This window comes from Mastigoproctus giganteus, chromosome 5, assembly GCF_048544385.1.
Source record: "Mastigoproctus giganteus isolate SK-2022 chromosome 5, ASM4854438v1, whole genome shotgun sequence".
Taxonomy (NCBI): Eukaryota; Metazoa; Arthropoda; class Arachnida; order Uropygi; family Thelyphonidae; genus Mastigoproctus; species Mastigoproctus giganteus.
Window position 1 is genome coordinate 191,055,643 of NC_143579.1, and position 21,699 is coordinate 191,077,341.

Here is a 21,699-nt window from a genome sequence, read left to right on the forward strand (position 1 = left end):
TAAATTAAAGGCAGAACTTGACAAACATTTGGAGCTAATGGATGGGTGAAATGGGTAGGTTTTTTTTTTTTTTTTTTTGTCTGATGCTATATAAGCTTGCTTTCTTGCATCAGCCGGCCGGGCTAGCCGGGTGGGTAAAGTGCCTGCCTGGCAACCCAAAGGTCGCGGGTTCGATTCCCAAAAAACCTTGGGAGGTGCATTATGGCCACAGAAGCCGATGCGCCAACAACTACCAAAAAAAAAAAAAAAAAATTTCTTGCATCATATGCCTCTACTAATGCTAAATCATTCTAGCAGAGCAAAACTTAAAATTTTATGGAAGTCCATTCATTAGAAGTAAAGTTATTACATGTAACCAGATATGGTTGATCTGCTAACCCGCACTTAATCAGCTTGGCAGACTACGGTCCATTTCCCTCAACAGGAATTGTTGAAGAGGCTTCCATCCTGCAGTGGGTTGATAATGGCTGCAGTTTATGAGAAGAAATAAGTGAGCAACTGCTGATCATTTAGAAATTCTTTATTATACAAATTTTGCAATTACAAATTACAATTATAAAATGAATGAGGTGTAACAACAATTCAAATATGTTGTGAGACATTTTTGTTACTAAGTTATTCTTATAAATAGATTTGGTTGACCAGTAAGATGAAATACTACCCAATCTTACCATCCCATACCCTCTGTTTCAGTCAGAGCTACATCAGCTGTATAGCACTGATGATTAATTGGAATTTACATTATTTTTGAGAAGTGTGGCCCCCTGGTGATACATCTGATAAAATTTGCATGGTGCTATGAGAAAAAATAAACTAGTAACTGCTGATCATTTAAAAATTCTTTATTATGAATTTTATGGTTACATAATTATGTGGATTTGTGGTGTTGACCAAAACATAAACACATGAAGGCTGGAAATTAGTCTGGGTAATATGACAACGACTCTGCTGTGAGGCTTGAATTTTGGGTACTTGAATTTTTTGATCAGTATATCTGTTTGTTTCTGTTACAATTGAAGCAGTCATAAATATTACAATAATATTTATGACTGCTTCATCAAAAAATAATGAAAACTACGAATAGTGAAAATAATAATCAAAATGAGTAATATTTCTTGCTACGTCTATTTGCAGTCCCGATTTGCCAGTAAAATCAATTTTTTTTTTTTTTTTTTGGCGTCATTCATATTCAGTCCATTCAATAACTTCATTTGTTTCAGTTGCTTTAATCTCAGGTTCTTCAATCTTTTCAATTTGTTCATCACTGTTTTCTTCTGCCACCCAGTCTTGCAGCACTTCAATATTTTCCGGTATTTCAGTATCTCCTCCTTTGTTTGAAGAAATATCCTGGTCAGGATCTTTTACCTAATCACCCAAGTAGAAATCTCATTTTTCATCTTCAAAAGTACTAAGATTTTCAGCAATTTCTCTCAGTTCCTCTTTGTTTAGTAATTTGCTTTTAGCCATTTCCTTTCACAGTTTTTTTTTTTTAAACATACTTGTACAAACTTGTGAAGAAACACAACACAATATAATGAATAATACAGTGTACTACCGCCCTTTTTTTAACGAACTTGTTTTGACAAAATCTTTAACAATACAATACCTCAAACTTATTTCAACAAGTTCGTGATAAATTTATTGGACAGCGCACTTACAATAAACTAATCACAAATGACCTTCATATGTGTGACCAGAGACGGACTGGGTTAAAAAATTTTACTGGTGTATAAAAAACTGGTATAAAACTGGTGTTAAAAAATTTTACTAGAAGCACTGCAGGATCATCTAGACAAGACTTCAGTTATAGCTCAGACACAGCATGGTTTTGTTAAGGGGAAGTCTTGCCTGACCAATTTGATTGGATACTATGATGCAGTCACAAAGAACTGGATGCAGGGAATAACTTTGATATTATATACTTGGATCTTAGAAAGGCTTTTGATACTGTTGCACTTGGAAGACTGCTGCACAAATTGGAGCAATGTGGCATTGGAGGAAAATTGCTGCTATGGATAAAGGGGTGGTTGAGGGGGAGAAGACAGAGAGTAGTAATCAATGGACACTGCTCATCGTGGACTAATGTTATTAGTGAAGTCCCTCAGGGTTCAGTATTGGGTCTTTATTGTTTTCTGTATTTATAAATGATATTGATGATGGTATATTAAGCTTAATGTCCAAGTTTGCAGACGATACGAAGGTTGGCAGGGTTGTCAAGGACACTACTGACACTATGCTACTGCAACAGGATCTGGAAAGGTTGAGCAGATGGGCTGAGAGGTGGCAAATGAAGTTTACATTGACAAATGTAAAGTACTACATATGGGAAACAGCAACCCCAGAGCAATGTATCAACTCTGTGGTACTACACTGACAGTGGTAGAGAATGAAAGGGACCTGGGGGTGGTTCTGCAGGCAGATATGAAGTTTTCTGAGCAGTGCAGACGGGCTGCAAGAGTAGCTCATGGTGTATTGTCAATGATATATAGGAATTTTTCTAGCAGGGATAAGGAGGTGATTATTCCCTTGTATAAGGCAATGGTCAGGCCACACCTAGAGTACTGTATACAGGTCTGGAGGCCTCATTTCAAGAAAGAAAGATGTAGAGATGCTGGAACGGGTACAGAGAAGGGCAACAAGATTGGTGAATGGAACAAAGGGGTGCTCTTACGAAGAAAGGCTTAAGTTTTGCAAATTACAGTGTCTGGAGACTTGGCACCGGCGAGGTGATCTGATAGAGGTGTATAAAGCCTTGAATGGTTTGAGCATGCTCAATGTTGATGGGATTTTTCCTCTTGCTCAGAATAATCATCTGAGAGGGCATAAATTCAAATTGAGGAAAGACAGATGTAGGATAGACGTGAGGAAATTTGTCTTTAGCCAGCGGGTGGTTGGTTGGTGGAACAGACTTCCATCCTTTGTCGTGGAAGTTGATAGCCTAAATAAGTTTAAGGCTCAGCTGGACAGGTATTTCGAACGAACAGAGGGGTGAAGTGAAAGTGGTTATTTTTTATTTATTTATTTTTTTTTTTTGGCTGATGCTGCATAAGCTTTCTTTCTTGAATCAAATGCCTCTACTAATGCTAATGGTGAAAACTTGTAGAGACCTCATACTAGTGCTTATTGTCATATTGTTATGGCCAAAATCACACCGGCCTCCAGCCTACTGGGGTTTCGCCAATAAGTCTTATGGCCAGTCCACCTCTGTGTGTGACCTAATGTGATCACACATATGTGGCTGACGTGACTTCGCAAGAAATAAAGTAACTTACTGAGCCATGTCAGCCTCATATATATGACACAAAAAACTCTTTTTTTTTGAGATTTTAAGTGAAAAAAAAATGTGACATAACACTAACATTACAATATTTGTTTTAGAATTACTAATCAAATTATTCCCTGAATATTTTTTGGTCCAGGAGGAAATTTTTTCATAAACTAGCTTGGCAGTCAACATGTTAATAAATATAATATGTTTGTGATACTTAGAATATTCAATTGAAATAGTTCAACTCTCTTATGAGGGTTGAACTATTTCAATTGAATTTAGGTCAAAAGGCTCAGTTTTGTATGGGGCTGTGGGAAAACTGTGATATATCAGTACATTTGTTTTAAGACGTATTGATATGTCAAACACCTTTGAGTTGAACTTTGTAACTAGTTTTCTTTTGGATTTCTGCATTTTCAATTGGCACCTCCGTAGCTAGGTGGGCAGGAGCAGCAGTGCGTAGCACATGCTTCTTGATTAGACCAGGGTTCAAGCCCGTGACCACCAAATACGGAGTGCAGAAAGGTCAGGGAATGACCACTGCATATCCCCAGAGCAATATGGCCTTAGTTGCTAATGCTCCTAAAAACCAAATAACAAACAAACAAACAAACAGCATTTTCAATTGATAAAGTTCGATTTTGATCATCCTGCTTTATTTCAGTACAGAGTATCTGTTGGAACACAGTAGCCCAAATATTATGATCTACACTTTGTAGATAAATACCACCTTTACTGTAATTAAAATAATTTGGAGTTTTATAAAATGTAACTTTTATTCTTTAATTAACTACCTGTTGCAGCTTCTTTCTTTGAACTGTTTTATGTTACAGAGACTTGTGATTTGATATTGGAGGAACTTCCTTAGCTTTTTCATCTAGTGCTAGGTTGAACTCAGATGAATACATTTTGAGTTTAACTTTGCATCAGTAGTAAGGTTTTTACTGAAAGCGCCTTCTCTTACCACATTTATGAAGAGTGTAGATCAGTCCTTGAAATCTTATAATCCACTTGGAAGAATTAAATTTCAAATTATCAAATTATTATATTAGGATTATCCTTATTTGTATCTGTAAATTGCGTGTGTTCTCAAGTCGATTTGCCTGTTTTGCTGGACGAACAAACCCCAGTTTCTGTGGGAAAAAATCTTGCTATCTGTGCCTCAGACTGATTAACTTAGCCACGGAGTGAAAAAAGTCCATTAAAATTCCTTGCATCATCGATTGGATTCGAACCCGGGCCTTTTCCACCTGGTGTGAGGAGGACGGTGATGATACCGCCATTCTACCTGTGCAGATTCCACTTGGAAGAAGATGAAATGTCTTAAATGCATGATACATAACAAGCAATATGAATAAAGATAAAGCATATAATGTTGATAGATTAGTTTAGTTATGCCAGAGCCAGTATCCCCGTCTCCTTTCAATTTGGAGAAGTAGCATGTACTAATGATGACAGATTTTATATAGTTGAGTTACCTAAAATATATAAAATTGTTTTCTCTCTTGTTTTATGGATATTGTTTACTTGTAAACAATATCCATATACAGTAGGATCAAAAAGTTCAAGGAATGAATTTGTTAAAAATATCTTTATTTCAGGAATGAATTTGTTAAAAAAAAAAATAGAAGTATGGTCAAAAAGTTTGGGAAATAAATTTACTAAAAATATTTGTACATCAAATAAGTAAAATTTTTAATCTAGAATTTTTCATTCATTTCAATGAATGAATGAATGAATGAATGAATGAATAGATGCAATATCATTGAGGATGATGCAAAGTGCAGGAGACCCTGCACATCAACAAATGGCAAATTTGTCTCCATGTTAGAGCATTTATTCATTTTCAAATAAGAATTAAAGGCAGCTGCTCAAGTTGGAGTATTATATGATCATATATTTGCCAAAAACATCATTGTTTCATTATGCACATTTCAAATAAGGGACAGTTACAGTAAATTATATACTATATGTAATTATATAAATAATAATAATAAATGACACTATTATACATTGAAATTATTAACAAAATGTTTTATTAAACTCATATAGAATATAGTAGAATCCAGGTTCTACACTAAATTGTTAGCAAGTGATGTTTCAGAATTGTCAAACCCCATCATCAGACCATAAATGCTGCTGGGGAGGAATAGAAGAACATTTAACAACTATGCAAAATAAATTGATAAACAGTTAATCAGAAGTAATTATAGTTCATTGTCTTTAATTTTTAGATTATGTTATAAGACATGATGTAAGACGACTGTGCTGGTTCTTGGTTATAGCTCTCGACTGAGAGGTTCAGCTGGGAGAATGATCTCAGCCAGAAATCTTACCTGGAGAGTGTTATGTCCTGTTGGTCCCGACTATGTCTGGCTATTCCTCCTCCTCTTCTTGTGGTAATGTCTTGTGGGTGGTATTCTCATGATTGGGGTTTTTTGTCAGTAACTGTTTCTTTGCTTCATTTTTTTATGATTCTTTTGAAGGCATGTTGTAGTACAGAATGTTAAAATTTGATCCTTGTTTTCTCTTGATGGGAAGGTTACTAAAAAGCCTGATGAAGAAGGCCTCCTTGAAGGTTCTTTTGTGATTTTTATCATCAGTGAGTATTGTTTTATATCCGAATTCTCAAAGGTTCCCACATTGGAATGCATGGTAAGTTGTATGTGGGCGCCTCTGTAGCCAGGTGGGCAGGAGCGGCAGTGCGTAGCACATGCTTCTTGATTAGACTGGGGTTCGAGCCCGTGACCACCAAATACGGAGGATGCGGAAAGGTCAGGGAATGACCACCGCATATCCCCGGAGCAATATGGCCTTAGTTGCTAATGCTCCTAAAAACGAAATAACAATAACAACAACAACAAGTTGTATGTGATTTGTTGGACCTACCATACCGTAGACTGGATGAACACAAGAAGGATGTTTTCGTCCAGTCTGGATTGAAGCTGCCGGTAGGATTCTCCAATGTAGGTGACTGCACAACCACACCTTATATGGTATAACTGGCCCTCTAATTTTAGGGATTGTTTGAGGGACGATAAACTACTGTAGAATGTGCTCACACCTTGTTTTTTGGCAGCTTTTGCTATGCTTTCACTAATGCCTGGGACATATGGTGTTACCTCCCCCCCACACATACATATACACACACACACACACATACACTTACTCTCACTTACATATACACTCTTACTTACTCTCTCTCTTGGTTTTACTTACTTATTTTGTGGGTTTGCGGGGTTGAGCTCGCTTGCTTACTTTCTTAAACTTCCCTATTTGTCCGACTTTCTTTTCCGCCTACGCGAGCTCTAGGGTGTGGCTGTAACCGAAGTAGCCGGACTAGGCACCACCATACTTTTATTGGCTTAGTGTAGTTGGGTTATTTTTACCTTCTTCATTTGGTTGGTCTTTTCATTATAATTAACATATTCGCTTTTACCTATCTACCTGCCTGGTACCTACTTCTGTTTTCGTCTAGTGGTTTTCAATAGGACAAGTCTCGTATACCCTCAAGATACAGAACGAGAAAGCTATTTCTCTTCTCCATCTCGCAGTTTGGACTTTAGCATTGTGATATCGTCAAGCAATTAGATAATTAATTACTCGGCGCTGCAATTACTTTCTAATCAACTTAAACTCTACTATCTTAGTGATCGAATGTGAGGTTTTGGCAGAGAATAAGAAATTTCTATAATACAAAAACATAACAAAGTTTAATATAAAGGAAAGTAAATCTTACACATTTTAGTATTCCACTAATGTGAACTCATTAGAACATTACAATAATAATAAGAATATGACTTCTATTAGTTTTCATTCTTAAACAAAGTTACAAGTTACAAGATTAATAGGAATATGACTTCTATTAGTTTTCATTCTTAAACAAAGTTACAAATTACAATAATAATACGAGGCTAGAAAGAAACCATCTTTTCATTATCATTCTTACTATCGTTTCATACTATACCTTCTCAACCTACCAGCCTAATGTATTGCCTGAGCTTGAATAGTTATTGATCCTCGATTCTCCGTTATTTCCGTAGCGACTCTGCGCGATTTCCTCAACAGGGAGCGGTGACTTATTCCTTCACTCTCGATTCTTGTTCCTCTCTATCTCCGATCTTCCTTCGTCGTCTTGGTTTCAGCTCTCTCCCTTGCTCTTCTCTTCTCTTCTCTGCCCACGAAAACCCACTTTCATACCCCTGGTCCTGTTTACTCTAAACCTTTCTCTAATTGGAGGACTCCAAGTCCTCGGATGTTCGGACTTTACGTCATGGAACACTTGGTCAAAGGGGTAACCACCATCCCCTCATTACACCATACATCGAACATTCTGGCAACACGTGTAACCACTTTTTGCTTATTCCTTTTTAGGAAATGAAGAGTCTGTAGTTTGTATCTACACTGAATTTACGAGGTTGAGTGGAGGAGAGGAATCTTCAATGTCCGTTCACACGAGTATCTCTCTCTCACCTCCCCCCCCCCCCTTTCATTGCCCTACTTTGCATCACAAGTTAAGCGCATCTTTCCGGTGTTTATAGAATTCTAACTTGTAAGTGGCTACCCGATATAGCTGTTGCCGACCAACAACTGTAGACTTTTACATAGGCTCTCTCATTAACACACAGTTGCTGTGGCTAATTTCGCCATCTTCTTTAGAGAAGAAAAACATGCTCAAGGTTAAGGGTATTTAATCTGCTTTAATACTCAGTTTTTGTAATTCTATAATACGTTACACTGCAGTTTTAGATGATTACTAGGTAGGGAAAACCTAAGAGATTAAAATTATTACTCTTACAGTAAGTTTAGAGGAAAGGGCGGAATTAGCACTGCAACAATGGAATGCAGATGTGTAGGAAATCCTTCATTTTACTTTTGGGGTCTTTTATCTCCTTGATGGCTTTGTTTACGAGTATACCACATAAGTTGTGGTTGTGGGGTCACCATTAGAGCATCCTACCAACCGTTTCAGTCTAGACTGGATGAACACAAGAAGGATGTACAGTATGATAGGTCCAACAAACTGGATACAGCCTACCATGCCTTCCATTGTGGGAAACTTGGAGAATTCAGAGATTCAACAGTACTCACCACTGATCAAAACTACAAAAGAAAAACCTTCAAGCCTCTTAATTGGGCTTTTTAGTGACCTTCCCATCAACAGAAAACAAGAATCAAATTTCAACATTCTGTACTTCAACATCTTCAAAAGAACAATAGAAAATGAAGCAAAGAAGTGGTTACTGACCATAACACCAATCATGACAGTACCACCTGCCAGATGTTACCACAAGAAGAGAAGGAAAAATGAGAGGAGGACATAACCTCTTCACATAAGATTTCTGGTTAAGATCATTCTCTCTCTCTCAGTCAAAACTCCCGGTTCAGGGCTATAACCTAGAACTAGCACAGCCATCTTACATTGTATTGTCTTATAACATAATCTAAAAATTAAAGATTTTGAACTGTAATTACTTCTGATTACTTGTGTGTCAGTTTATTTTACATAGTTGTTAAATGTTCTTCTATTCCTCCCCATAGCATTTATGGTCTGATGGTCGGTAAGAATCCTGAAACACCACGTGCTAACAATTTAGTGTAGAAATGGAGCTTGTATTCTATATTGGTTTAATAAAACCTTTTTGTTAATTTCACATGGTATGGTAGTGTCATTTATTATTATTATTATTAATAATAATAATAATAATAAATTACACTATTATGCTATGTTAAATATATAGTATATAATATATTTATATACTATATATTTAATGAAATGGTGTAATGTCCTTTCCCAATTATGTTATAAGGGGCAGTTATTTTTGTTGCTAAATAATGTCTAATGATTAAAATGACTGATACCATTTGTAATTTGTGGTTCAGTATATCATCTAATTTTATTAAAAACAGTGACATTTTGTCAAACTAAATTGCAATTTCATGAAAAATAAATTAAAGAAATAAGAAATTATTTGAAACTACACAGCCATCAGTCAATATTTCTCTGAAATACAATTCTTGTAATTGTCTGGTTTTGTTCTGCTTGTTGCCCTTTTAATAATGTTAATAGGAAAATATATTAAAATTTTGTAGAGGCAAAATAAATAAATAATAAAAAAAATTGTAATATGCAGGTTCATAAATATTTCCATTTCAGCTTTGTTTATTTTTTTAAAAGTTCAGTCCAGCTGGCTTTACAAAAGTGGCTACACGATGTCGTCAGCTGACAGCTTTATATCTTAATGGTTGTTGTGAATTGGCAGATAGAGGATTAGAACTACTATGCCAGGTATTGCATATTTCTGTTATGCATTTTTATAGGCAAGTTTATTTAAAATGCATTAAAGCTACTATTTTTTAAAATAAGCTTTAGATTTTGCAAAGTTGCCCAAATACTTTCCTAACACCACTTGTATTTGTGAGGGGTGTTAGGAAAGTACCATATGCGTGGCTGTTATATGTATTGATTTATTTGTTGACAGGTATAATAGTATGCATAGAGGAAGCACATCAAAGCATTAATTTTATACATATTGCCACCAAGGTGGTAATTATATATTTATACGAGGTACATTCAAAAAATAAGTTACATCTGCCGCCATCTCTTGGTATAATTGTGCAACAGATGTGGCACCTGCATGGAATGGAGTTCATATTGTGCGCTCCCTGGTAGGTGAGTTTCGTTGACATAGTGGTAACAGTTGTGTAGGAGCAAGTGTTCATAATGGCACGTCAGCTAGAATGTTACTCCAAGTTCGAGATATGCGGAACGGCACAATTTTTGTGGGCAAAACATCTGAATTGTTCTGAGATTTGCTGTGAAATAATGGCAATGTATGGGAAAATGCAATGTTGCGTCCAGCCATAGTGAAGTGGTGCTAGCAGATTGAAAGTGGTTGCACAGAATTGACGGATGCTAATCAAAAAGGAAGGCCATCAACGTTGACCACTGCAGGCAGCGATGCAGGTTGATGAAATGATTCAATAATTGAAGACTGACAGTCACAGAAATGGAAAAGGAGTTGAATATATCGATAGGCAGTCTTCGTTCCATCGTCTATGAACATCTTGACTATCGCAAATTGTGTACACAATGGGTTCCTCGTTCACTGACAGACAAGCACAAAGGTCAACGTTTTTTGTCTTCTCTAGCCTTCCATCAATGCTATTCTTTGGAAGGCCATGACGTCTTATGTCGCATCATCACTGGCAATGAAACGTGGATGCACCATTTCACCCCAGAAATGAAGAGAGCGTACTATGGAATGGAGACTAACAACATCGCCTGTGCGGAATAAATTCAAAGTTGCACCATCAGCAGGAAAGGTCATGGCCACTGTGTTTTTCGACTGTGAAGGAGTTGTTTACACGGAATTTATGGCAAAAGGCACAATAATTAATGCTGCCTCATACTGCCAAACATTACGTTTTGCGAACAGCCATGAAAAACAAAAGGCCTGGAAAGTTAAGCAAAGGTGTTGTTCTCATTCAGGACAATGGCATGCCACACAATGCATGCGCAACATGACACTTGCTCCAAAGTTTTGGATGGGAGGTATGGCAACATCCGCTGTACAGTCCTGATCTTTTGCCTTGTGACAGTCACATCTTTGGCAAGCTGAAAGAACATCTAGGGGGACAACGATTTGCAAATGATGAGCAGGTGCAAACAGCAGTTTGACGGTGGCTGAATGACCAAGGAGTGGATTTATATCATCAGGGAATCGAATGTTGTCACATGTTCCGAGAAGTGTTTACACCAACTCAGTGACTGTGTGGAAAAGTAGTGCAAGGTATGTACTTTCTATTGCATAATGTTACATACTTCAGTAAATGTCTCTTGGGCTACAATGGTCAAGTGTAACTTATTTTTTGAATTACTCTCATATTTAGGCTTACTAATGGGCAAATGAACAAAAACCTACTGTGAAGAAGTCAAAGTCAAATGATTGACATTAGGTCATCTTTACCTATATGACATCTTCATTAGTTGCTTCTTCCCTGAGAGAGGGGGGGGGGATATGTTATTTCAGTGGCTCAGTAAGGTAATAGTTTAAAGGATCAAGGTATAAACCATGTGATGAATGTGCGAATGTGCCAAAAACTCACAACCATACCACTATAAACTATTACTAGGTCTGCATGGATGCTGTATATGATGTAGCATCATTACGAAGTAAGATAACCTATTTTCATAATAGACATAATGTCTTTAGACGATGCACGGTGACACCACATTAATTAGTTACCTAACCCACCTTCCCAGATACTGACTGGAACTTGTGGATTGGTCACTTGCACCCTAGAAAGACTTTTGTGGATTTATTTCACGATTGTTTTCTGCAGTAGCATGTTTGAGAGGCAACCAGAGAGGTTTAATGCTCTTGATCTGGTTAACAGCAGTGATTATTCGTGCATTAAGAATTTGCAGATAAAGGAACCACTAGGTGATAGTGATTACAATGTACTGATGTGGGATTTACTTAAAGATATAATTACCATCAGGGATAAAGGGAAGGATTTTTGCTTCCTTAAAGGTGACTACAGTGGTCTCAGACAGTTTTTAAATTCTGTACAGTGGAACCAACTGATGATGTTACAAACAGCAAATTTTAAGCGGGAAGCATACAAGGAGTTAATCGCAGAAGCTACTAGGCTTTTCATACCGATTAAGAAATATTGTTCAAGATTTAGGTCTAAATGGGTGTCAGATGAACTAATGAGACTTGTGGCAGAGAAGAAAAATGCATGGGATACATATAAATTATCAGGGACACAGAAGTCTATGGCAGATATAAGCTAGTCTGTAATCAAGTCACAAAGGAGATTAGGCAAGCGAAGGCAGATTACGAGAAATCTTTGGCAAAGGATGCTAAGAAAAACAGCACGGACTTTACTTATATAAACTCTAAAAGGAAGGGGATGAATCAGATTGATCCACTTGATATCGATGGTTCAACTGTTGATGATTCTGCTCAAATGGCTGACAATCTGAATGAGCATTTTGCATCTACATTCATCCGTGAGGCATTATTAAGGGAGGAAAATACCAGAAGTTTATCAAAATGTAACAGGGTGCTTAATGATTTTGTAATAACTTAGAGCAAAGTGGAGGAGAAATTGTTGAAGTTACACTTAAGAAAGGCACCCAGGGTTGATAGAATCTATCCAGTTATATTAAAGGAGGCGGCAAAGGAACTAAGCAAACCCTTAACCATAATTATGAGAACATCCTTGGACTCAGTGGAAGTCCCCATGGACTGGAGATTTGCACATCTCCATGGACTGGAGATGTGCAAATCTATCCACAATTCACAGAGGGGGACCTAAGGGTGACATGAGTAATTACAGACCAGTTAGTTTAACTTCTATTCTGGGTGAAATAATGGAGTCACTGGTTAAAGATGCATCTAGACAAGACTGCAGCAATAATTCAGACAAAGCATAGGTTTGTTAAGGGAAAGTCTTGTCTGACAAATTTGATTGGATACTATGATGTGGTTACAAAGGAACTAGAAGCAAAAAATAATTTTGATATATTAAATACAGCCAACTCCCCAGCTTACATAATACTCAACTTATGGAAATTCGACTGTACGTAAGTTTTTGCTGACTGGTGCAAACAAAAAAAAAAAAAAAAAATCATGGAAACATATTTTGCATTCCATTGGAATAAATGGAGGTATCGGGAAAATATCATAATGTGAACCCAATAACACATTTTTTTGTAATTCATTCCAAGACCTGGGGTGTTGAAATTTTCGCTATATAAGTAATCTATTTATCTCTGTAAAAGGTCATTTTGGAAATTGCACTACACTTTCATTGTTATTGTATGCTCCATTATAAGAATCAATTTTGAATGCCTTTGTGATATTGTTCTAAAGCACATTTCTGGAGGTCACTACCATAAAACAATAAAAACAATTTGCATTTTCCGATTTATTGGGCTTTTCTGTTAGTTCAATCTAATTATAAACGGGTAGTAAACTCGATCTTATTGCATTTGCAGTAATACTGATAACTGGAATTCTGTGGGTTTTTACGTTCTGGTATTATGGTGAAATGAGTGCCCCTGCACTGAAATCTTCAATCATATAAAAAACAAATAAATTTTCAGAATCTTCTCTTCATCCCTATTTACTTATTACAATGACTGAAGGGAAAGTGCAAGTGCTGGCAGTGCTAGGAAACAAAACAAAATTGATTTAGAAATGAAGATGATTAATTAAGAAGTATGAAGCAGGACAAAGTTTGTCATCTATTGCACAAAATTAGGTCTCGCTGCTTCAACAGTGAATACTATTTTAAGGGACTGTGTGCATATAAAAGAATATTAAAGGGATAATGCATTTAAGATCAGTATTGATCAGAAAACAGAGTTCATGTGCTATATCGAAGATGGAAAAGCTATTAATAATATGGATGGAAAATCAGATTCAGAAGCAAGTGCCCCTGAGTCTAATGGCCATTCAAGCAAAAGCAAGAAATATTTATGATGACATTAAGGATAAGTACAACGAACTCCTAGTCAAGTTTTTGGCAAACAACGGGTGGTTTAATAGGTTCAAGCATCGTGCTAGTTTCCAAAACATTAAAGTATGTGGTGAAATCACCAGTACCGATTCTGCAGCTACAGAAAAATTTTGTGATGTGTTGGAAAAAACCCCTTCTAAATATCCACAGATCTCAACTTCCGCAGTGGCATGCTTATCAGCTGGAGAGTTAATTCTGGCAACGATGCACAAAAGGTATAACTTGCTGATGTTATGCCTGTCTCCTCTCTCTCTTTTTGTAATTTTGTACACTTTCGTAATTTTTCCTGCGCATGAGATGAATAAATAATTCTATTTACATGTTCGTCGAACATTTCTTTTTTTTCTTCAATCGAATTTGCGAGTGCTGAATAAGCATTTAGGGAAATTCCGACTTGCATAGACTTCCGCAGAATGCAACCCTTACATAAGTCGAGGAGTGGCTTTTGAAAACTTTTGATACTGTTGTGCATGGAAGATTGCTGTACAAATCGGAGCGGTATGGTATTAAGGGTAAGTTGCTACAATGGATAAAAGGGTGGTTGAGTGGGAGAAGACAGATAGTGGTAATCAATGGATGCTGCTCTTCGTGGACTAATGTTATTAGTGGAGTCTCACAGCGGTCGGTGTTGGGTCCACTGTTGTTTTGTATGTTTATCAATGATATTGATGAAGGTATATCAGGCTTAGTGTCGAAGTTTGCAGATGATACAAAGGTTGGCAGGGTTATTAATGACAGTAATGGCAGTGTGCTACTGCAACAGGATCTCGAAAATTTGGGCAGATGGGCTGAGAAGTGGCAATTGAAGTTTAACATTGACAAATACAAAGTACTGCATATGGGTAGAAGTAATGCCAGAGGAACGTACCAACTGTGCGGTACTACACTTAGGGTGGTAGAAAATGAAAAAGACCTGGGAGTGGTTTGTTCAGTTCCAGTTAGGTATGAAGTTTTCTGAGCAATGCAGATAGGCTGCCAGAGCAGGTAATGGGGTATTGTCAATGATATACACGAATTTTGCTAGCAGGGAAAAGGATATGATTATCCCTTTATATAAGGCAATGGTCAGCCACGGCTTGAGTACTACGTACAGGTCTGGAGGCCTCATCTTATGAAGGATGTAGTTGCTTGAGTGTGTACAGAGAAGGGCAACAAGATTGGTGAGGGGAACGAAGGGGTCCTCTTACCAAGAAAGGCTTAAGTTCTGCAAATTGCAGTGGCTGGAGACTAGGCTGTGATTGAGGTGTATACTCCTGAAAAAGGCCTCTGAGGTTGGGCAAATTCATATTTTAGCATAAATCAGCTCATACACCAACCATGAGAACAAGTATTTACTGTAACTAAAATATTTACAAATTAAAATAAATATTTACAAAAACTGCTTTTATATTAAATTAAATTATGTACATGTGAAAAACATTAAAACTGTGATAAAATCCTTAAGATAAAAGACACTAAAATAAACCAGATTAAAAGCGATAAAAACGATAAAAATCTCAGGATATTTCGGAAGCATCGGCTTCCTTCCTCAGCAGTAACAAAACTTCCTGCAGCATGTGCATATATAACGTGAGCCTCACGGTACTTATACACGTGGTGCAGTCGGCGCATGGTCTGAACTGGAAGCGGAAATAGCTCGGGAACGTGTTAAGCAAAACCGTTCATCCGTACTTAGGATGATAGTTTCAAACAGAGGATGCATACCACAATTCATAGTATTGTGGTCGGATGAACAGATTCGTAGGCTCTCGAGCCATTTACAGTTCCAGAACCCATGCGTTCGATCCACAATAACCGCATCCTCTGGGGAGATTTGATGCTGCTTCTCCCAAAAATGTTTGGCCACAGCAGACTTATTGTAATCAGCTGTTTTTATAACATTTGCATGTTCCCCCAGACGATCCTTGAGCCGTCGTTTTGTCTCTCCCACATAACATTCCCCACAATCCGGGCATTTTATCCTGTATACTACTCCACTGCTTAGGTTCTTTGCTATTGGGTCTTTTACCTGAGACAACACTGTGTGCAACCTCCGACCGGGAAGCTGCACACAGCGTGTTTTATAACCCTGCAAAACTCTAGCAAGATGCTCAGTAACGCCCGGATAGTAAGGAATGTATGCGGTAGCCACAGGAACAAACGGTTCCTGATAGTTAGACTCTATTCCTCTACTAAACCTGTTTATGATCCTCTGGGGGTATCTGCATTTTCTAAGGTCTGCTGTGACTCGTCTAATTTCACATTCTTTGTCCTCAGAGGTAGTGCAGTGTGACCCTGCTCTATCTAGTAGAGCTTTCACTACACTATTCTTGGGCTGCCCAGCTTGTGCTGAACTATAATTGGTGTACTGGCCTCTGCACATAGGTTTTTTAAACACAGAAGTTTTAAGCCTAGGGCCTATCCTAGAGACCAGTACATCCAAGAAAGGAAGGGTACCTCCTGTCTCCACCTCTGAGGTAAACTGTATAAATTGGGAGAAGCTATTAAGCCAATGGAGTTCATCATCCTCCCTCCCCTTCTGAACCATGGTGAAGGTATCATCAATATACCTTTTCCATTTCTTTATGGGAAACTGACATCCACTAAAAACCCTGTCCTCTAACTCCTCCATGGCCAGATTGGCCATGATGGCGCTAATAGGAGATCCCATGGCTGTACCGTGAACCTGTTTGTACATAACACCTTGGTACACCATAGTGGTACACCATGCTGGCCAGACAAAGTTCCACACCAGAACAAATATCCTCTACATTTAAAAGTGATCTATTACCAAAAGAGACATCATTATTCAAAGATTTTCTAACACAATATATTCCATGTTTAATTGGAATGCATGTGAATAGTGACACCACATCAAAAGAAATCATGCTCTCGTTTTCATTTACAATCAAATCTTTCACAAAATTCACAAATTCTTTACTGTCTTTTATGACATAGTTGGACTGGCCCACTATAGGCGAAATCAATTTAGCCAAATACCCTGACAAAGCATATATGGGGCTTCCTATAAATGATACAATAGGTCTGAGTGGGACTTCTGTCTTATGAGTTTTTGGAAGTCCATAGAACCTAGGGAGTTGACATCCAGTAGCATGTAAGAACCAAAAGGTCTCCCTGGAAATCTTCTCTGCCTTTAACCAATCCTGTACCAGTTTATTAACGCGCCGCTCTAGGCCAACCAACGGGTTTCTCTGAGTAACTTTATACGTATTATTGTTCTGTAAAAGATCCATTGCTTTTTTGTGATAGTCTTCTTTGTTTAGGACAACCGTCGATCTGCCCTTGTCCGCAGGTAAAACCACAATTCCATCGTCTCTTCTCAGTTCATTCAAGGCTTTTCTTTGACTAAAGTTAAGATTCGGAGGCGCCTCCGTAGCCAGGTGGGAAGGAGCAGCAGTGCGTAGCACACGCTTCTTGATTAGACCGGGGTTCGAGCCCGTCACCACCAAATACGGAGGATGCGGAAAGGTCAGGGAATGACCACCGCATATCCCGGAGCAATATGGCCTTAGTTGCTAATGCTCCTAAAAAGCAAATAACAAACAAACAACAAGATTCGGAGATACTTTCTTTATCTGGCTCAAAATAACGGCAGATTTAACCCGGATCTCATTAGCTAGGGCCTCCGGTAGCTTGCTGATGGCCCGTTCAATACCCATTGCTATCTCCGCAATGGGAGGTTTAGGAGGTACAAGCGTAAACTTAGGACCTAAATTTAAAACTCCCTCTTGCTCTTCCGTAAGTTGCCTATTACTCAAATTGTAAACAAAATGAGTACTTCTATCGCTACATTGTACTGTACCTTCTCCCAACAACCTATTAAACTTCATAATCTGCCTCTGTCTATAATTGTCCGCTATCCTAATAACTTTATCCAAAACTAATCTTCTAATGAGAGCTAAATGTCCGGAAGATACACTACTACTAATAACATCCAGGTACATACCTATTTGCCTCCTAGTGTCTCTTAACTCCTCATGTAACTTACGGATCCAAATATTCATGATCTTCCTTTGATAACACAAAGTAACCCACCTTAATTGGTCATCCTGAAATGATGTTTTGACTCTAAAGCCATATGGAAAAAACTAGTCACAGCAGACCTTAGAAAATGCAGATACCCCCAGAGGATCATAGCCAGGTTTAGTAGAGGAATAGGGTCTAGCCGTCAGGACCTGTTTGTTCCCGTGGCTACCGCATACATTCCTTACTATCCGGGCGTTACTGAGCATCTTGCTAGAGTTTTGCGGGGTTATAAAACACGCTGTGTGCAGCTTCCCGGGCGGAGGTTGCACACAGTGTTGTCTCAGGTAAAAGACCCAATAGCAAAGGACCTGAGTAGTGGAGTAGTATACAGGATAAAATGCCCGGATTGTGGGGAATGTTATGTGGGCGAGAAAAAACGACGGCTCAAGGATCGTCTGGGGGAGCATGCAAATGCTACAAAAACCGCTGATTACAATAAGTCTGCTGTGGCCAAACATTTTTGGGAGAAGCAGCATCAAATCTCCCCAAAGGATGCGGTTATTGTGGATCAAGCGCATGGGTTCTGGAACTGTAAATGGTTCGAGAGCCTATGAATCTGTTCATCCGACCACAATACTATGAATAGGGACAGAGATATGCGTATGCATCCTCTGTTTGAAACTATCATCCTAAGTACGGATGAACGGTTTTGCTTAACACATTCCCGAGCTATTTCTGCTTCCAGTTCAGACCATGCGCTATTTTTATCGTTTTTATCGCTTTTAATCTGGTTTATTTTAGTGTCTTTTATCTTAAGGATTTTATCACAGTTTTAATGTTTTTCACATGTATATAATTTAATTTAGTATAATAGCAGTTTTTTGTAAATATTTATTTTATTTTATTTTAATTTTTAAATATTTTAGTTACAGTAAATACTTGTTCTCATGGTTGGTGTATGAGCTGATTTATGCTAAAATATGAGGTGTATACTACCTTGAACCAGTTGAGCATGCTGAATTCTGATGGGATTCTTCTGCTTTCTCAGATTATGAACTTGATGATGCATAAATTCGAATAGATGTGCGTAAATTTGCCTTTAGCCAGTGGGTGATTAATTGCTGGAAAAAACTTCCATCTATCGTGAGGAGTTGGACAAACCTTTGCAGGAATGGTTGTGTGGAATTGTTTTTTTTTTTTTTTTTTTTTATTTTGGCTGATGCAACATAGTTCATATGCTTGCTTTGTTGCATCACTTGCCTCTATTACTACTACTACCATACAGTAACAAGTTCACAATGAATTTTTGAGAGTGTGTTACCTTTTGCATGCCTTTTCTGTTATCATTGCTGTCATATTTATACTGATATCATATGAACATGAATATCCATGGAGTGTTCTTTGGGTGGACTAATGCTTGCATATAGAAATTCTTTTTACCAAAATCTCATATACACAGATTCACTTCGTGCAATACAAGCCCTACAGCAGCTTAATTGCTGCCTTGGTCACCCGTTCGTACACAAATTCCAACCCAATTGATAAACCTCAGAGGAAAAAGCACAAGTATCGTTTTGCTAGATTCCGTGGCAGGCATTCTTGGCAATAAAAGCATTCATTATTGAGCTACAAAAAAAACTCAACAAATCTAGATACAGTCAGTCCTCGTATAACATGTGTTTACATTACACGAATTCGATCATACACGATTTATAAATAGGGGAACGATATCATATATAACACGAACCGAATTCGCTTATGCACGATTCACCTTTGTGTTTACAAGAAATGGCAGCTGAACACAGAATCACCCCAACTGAACGCAACACGATAGGAATGAAGCAAAGATTCTGAAAATGTATTTATGCTTTTTATATCAGTGAAGGGGAAACACATTTCACCATAATAATGTAAAAACCCACACAATTCCAGCTATCAGTATTATCGCAAATGCAATTAGATCGAGTTTGCTACCCATTTATAACAGATTCCACCAACAGAAACGCAACTGGAAATTGTTTTTATTGTTTTATGGTAGTAACTCCCAGAAATGTGCTTTAATAAAATGTGAGCTAATGAGGCGTTAATAGTGTGTTGCTGCATTTACAGTGTTGTTTATTTAGTTTCCACACACACACACACACACACACAGCTTTGTTATGTGTATCAGGTGTGCCTCCTCATTTTTTAATTGTGCTTTATTCTCTAAAAATAAGTAAAATACTTAAAAGGTGTGAAAAGAAAGCATCCTGGTGATACAGATTCAGAGAGAAAAAGAAAAGCAATATCGATAGACAGAGGCAGAGGTCAAAAATTCTTACCCAGGAAAGTTTGTAACGGCCTCCTACTAGCGTTTATGGCCAAAATCACACTGGCCTCTGGCCCACCATTGTTTCCCTGGTAAGGCTTATGGCCAGTTCGCCTCTGTCGATAGAGAAAAAATATGAAATTGTGAAACACTTTGAGTGAAATGAAAGACCACGTGATATTGCACATGCTACAGGCCTAAATGAGGCAATGCCGAGAATTAGAAAGAATGCAGAGAAAATAAAAACAACTTTCATAGCAGGAACAACTCAAAGTGTAATAAAATCCATTAGATCAAGACAAAGAATTGGAAGCGAAGGAACATCTGTTTGGATAGAAGATCAAACAAAGAACAAGTTTGCTTACGATAGAAGCAGAAGCAAAAGCATTAGCAATATTTTATTACGTAATAAAATATGTAGGTAGTTTATGATGATTATTTATTATGTTTGGTAATGTTTTGGTTAAAAATGTGTGTTCAATCTTGGGTGGTCGGCACCTAACTCTATTTTTCCCATAGGGCCTGTTATTTATATTGCACGATTTTGCATTGCATGAGGGTTTTTTCTAGGAACACAACTATCATGCTATACAAGGATTGACTGTACTCCATTCTACCAGGTCCCATATATCAGATATACAAAATATATCATAAAATAATGCATGTAAACAGCAGTTGCACACTTGGCAGAACAAGCTGGAAAAAAAACTGCTCCAAAAAAACCTGAGAATTCAGGTGAACAAAGTTCAACATCCAGTTGAATTACTAAAGATCCTATTCACTTTCTCATTTAGCCTGTGAAATTTCTACAGGTTGCCCAGATAATCATTTGATAAAAAGTATCTTTCTTAATACTTGTTAAATAAATGACTAAATCTACATTAAATTTAATTTACTCCACACCAGGTGCTTAAACTTTGAGCAGAATATTGTAGTTTATCTTCAAAATATGGGTAACTTTTCGTACCCTTAATCTGATTTAGCTGAAATCAGATTAAGGGTATGAAAAGTTCAAGGAACAGTATCCTCAATGCCTACCCACCTTTCAGAATAAATAAAATAAACTTTTTCCTCTATGTTCAAATATCTTGTATGCAACAAGCACACAGCATTACATAAATGAAATGCTTCACTACATAAGAAAATATTTCATAATTTAATAAACTGTTAGTGAAGATATATTTTATTTAATATTGATGGTCCCTGAGGCTTGTTACAGATCATGTTCATGATAGGTGGGGCTTGTTACCCAGGAGTTTAAAACCCTTAAAAAGAAAAAAAAAAACTCAGGTTCCATGTATTGACTACAAATATGCCATAAAACAGACATGTAAACAGCAGGGGTTACACATGTTGCAGAACCAACTGAATAACAAACAGTTTCAAGTAGACCAGATTTTGCTAAACTCTAGTCATTCTGTGGCAACCAAATCCTCCTTGCACGTTTATAATGTGGGATTATTAGAAATCCTAGGTGTACCCCCAAAATGATAACACTGCAGTTATCATTTTGGAGGTGAGCAGCCACATCACATAGAAGAATGCTACACCTTCTGTGTCACCATCACCAGGAGGTACTTGATGGTAGATGACTCTCATCATCTAGAGCAATACTATCACT

General features: G+C 37.5%; 1 protein-coding gene across 1 annotated transcript in view; it reads left to right on the forward strand.

Moving 5' to 3' along the window:
• LOC150085953 (putative RNA-binding protein EEED8.10) overlaps nt 1-21,699 on the forward strand; it is a 375,958-nt gene that overhangs the window by 198,984 nt on the left and 155,275 nt on the right. Inside the window, exon 12 of the mRNA XM_090373614.1 lies at nt 9,447-9,557. Within this exon, the coding sequence (XP_090229740.1) occupies nt 9,447-9,557 (111 nt within the window). The remainder of the gene's footprint in view (nt 1-9,446; nt 9,558-21,699) is intronic.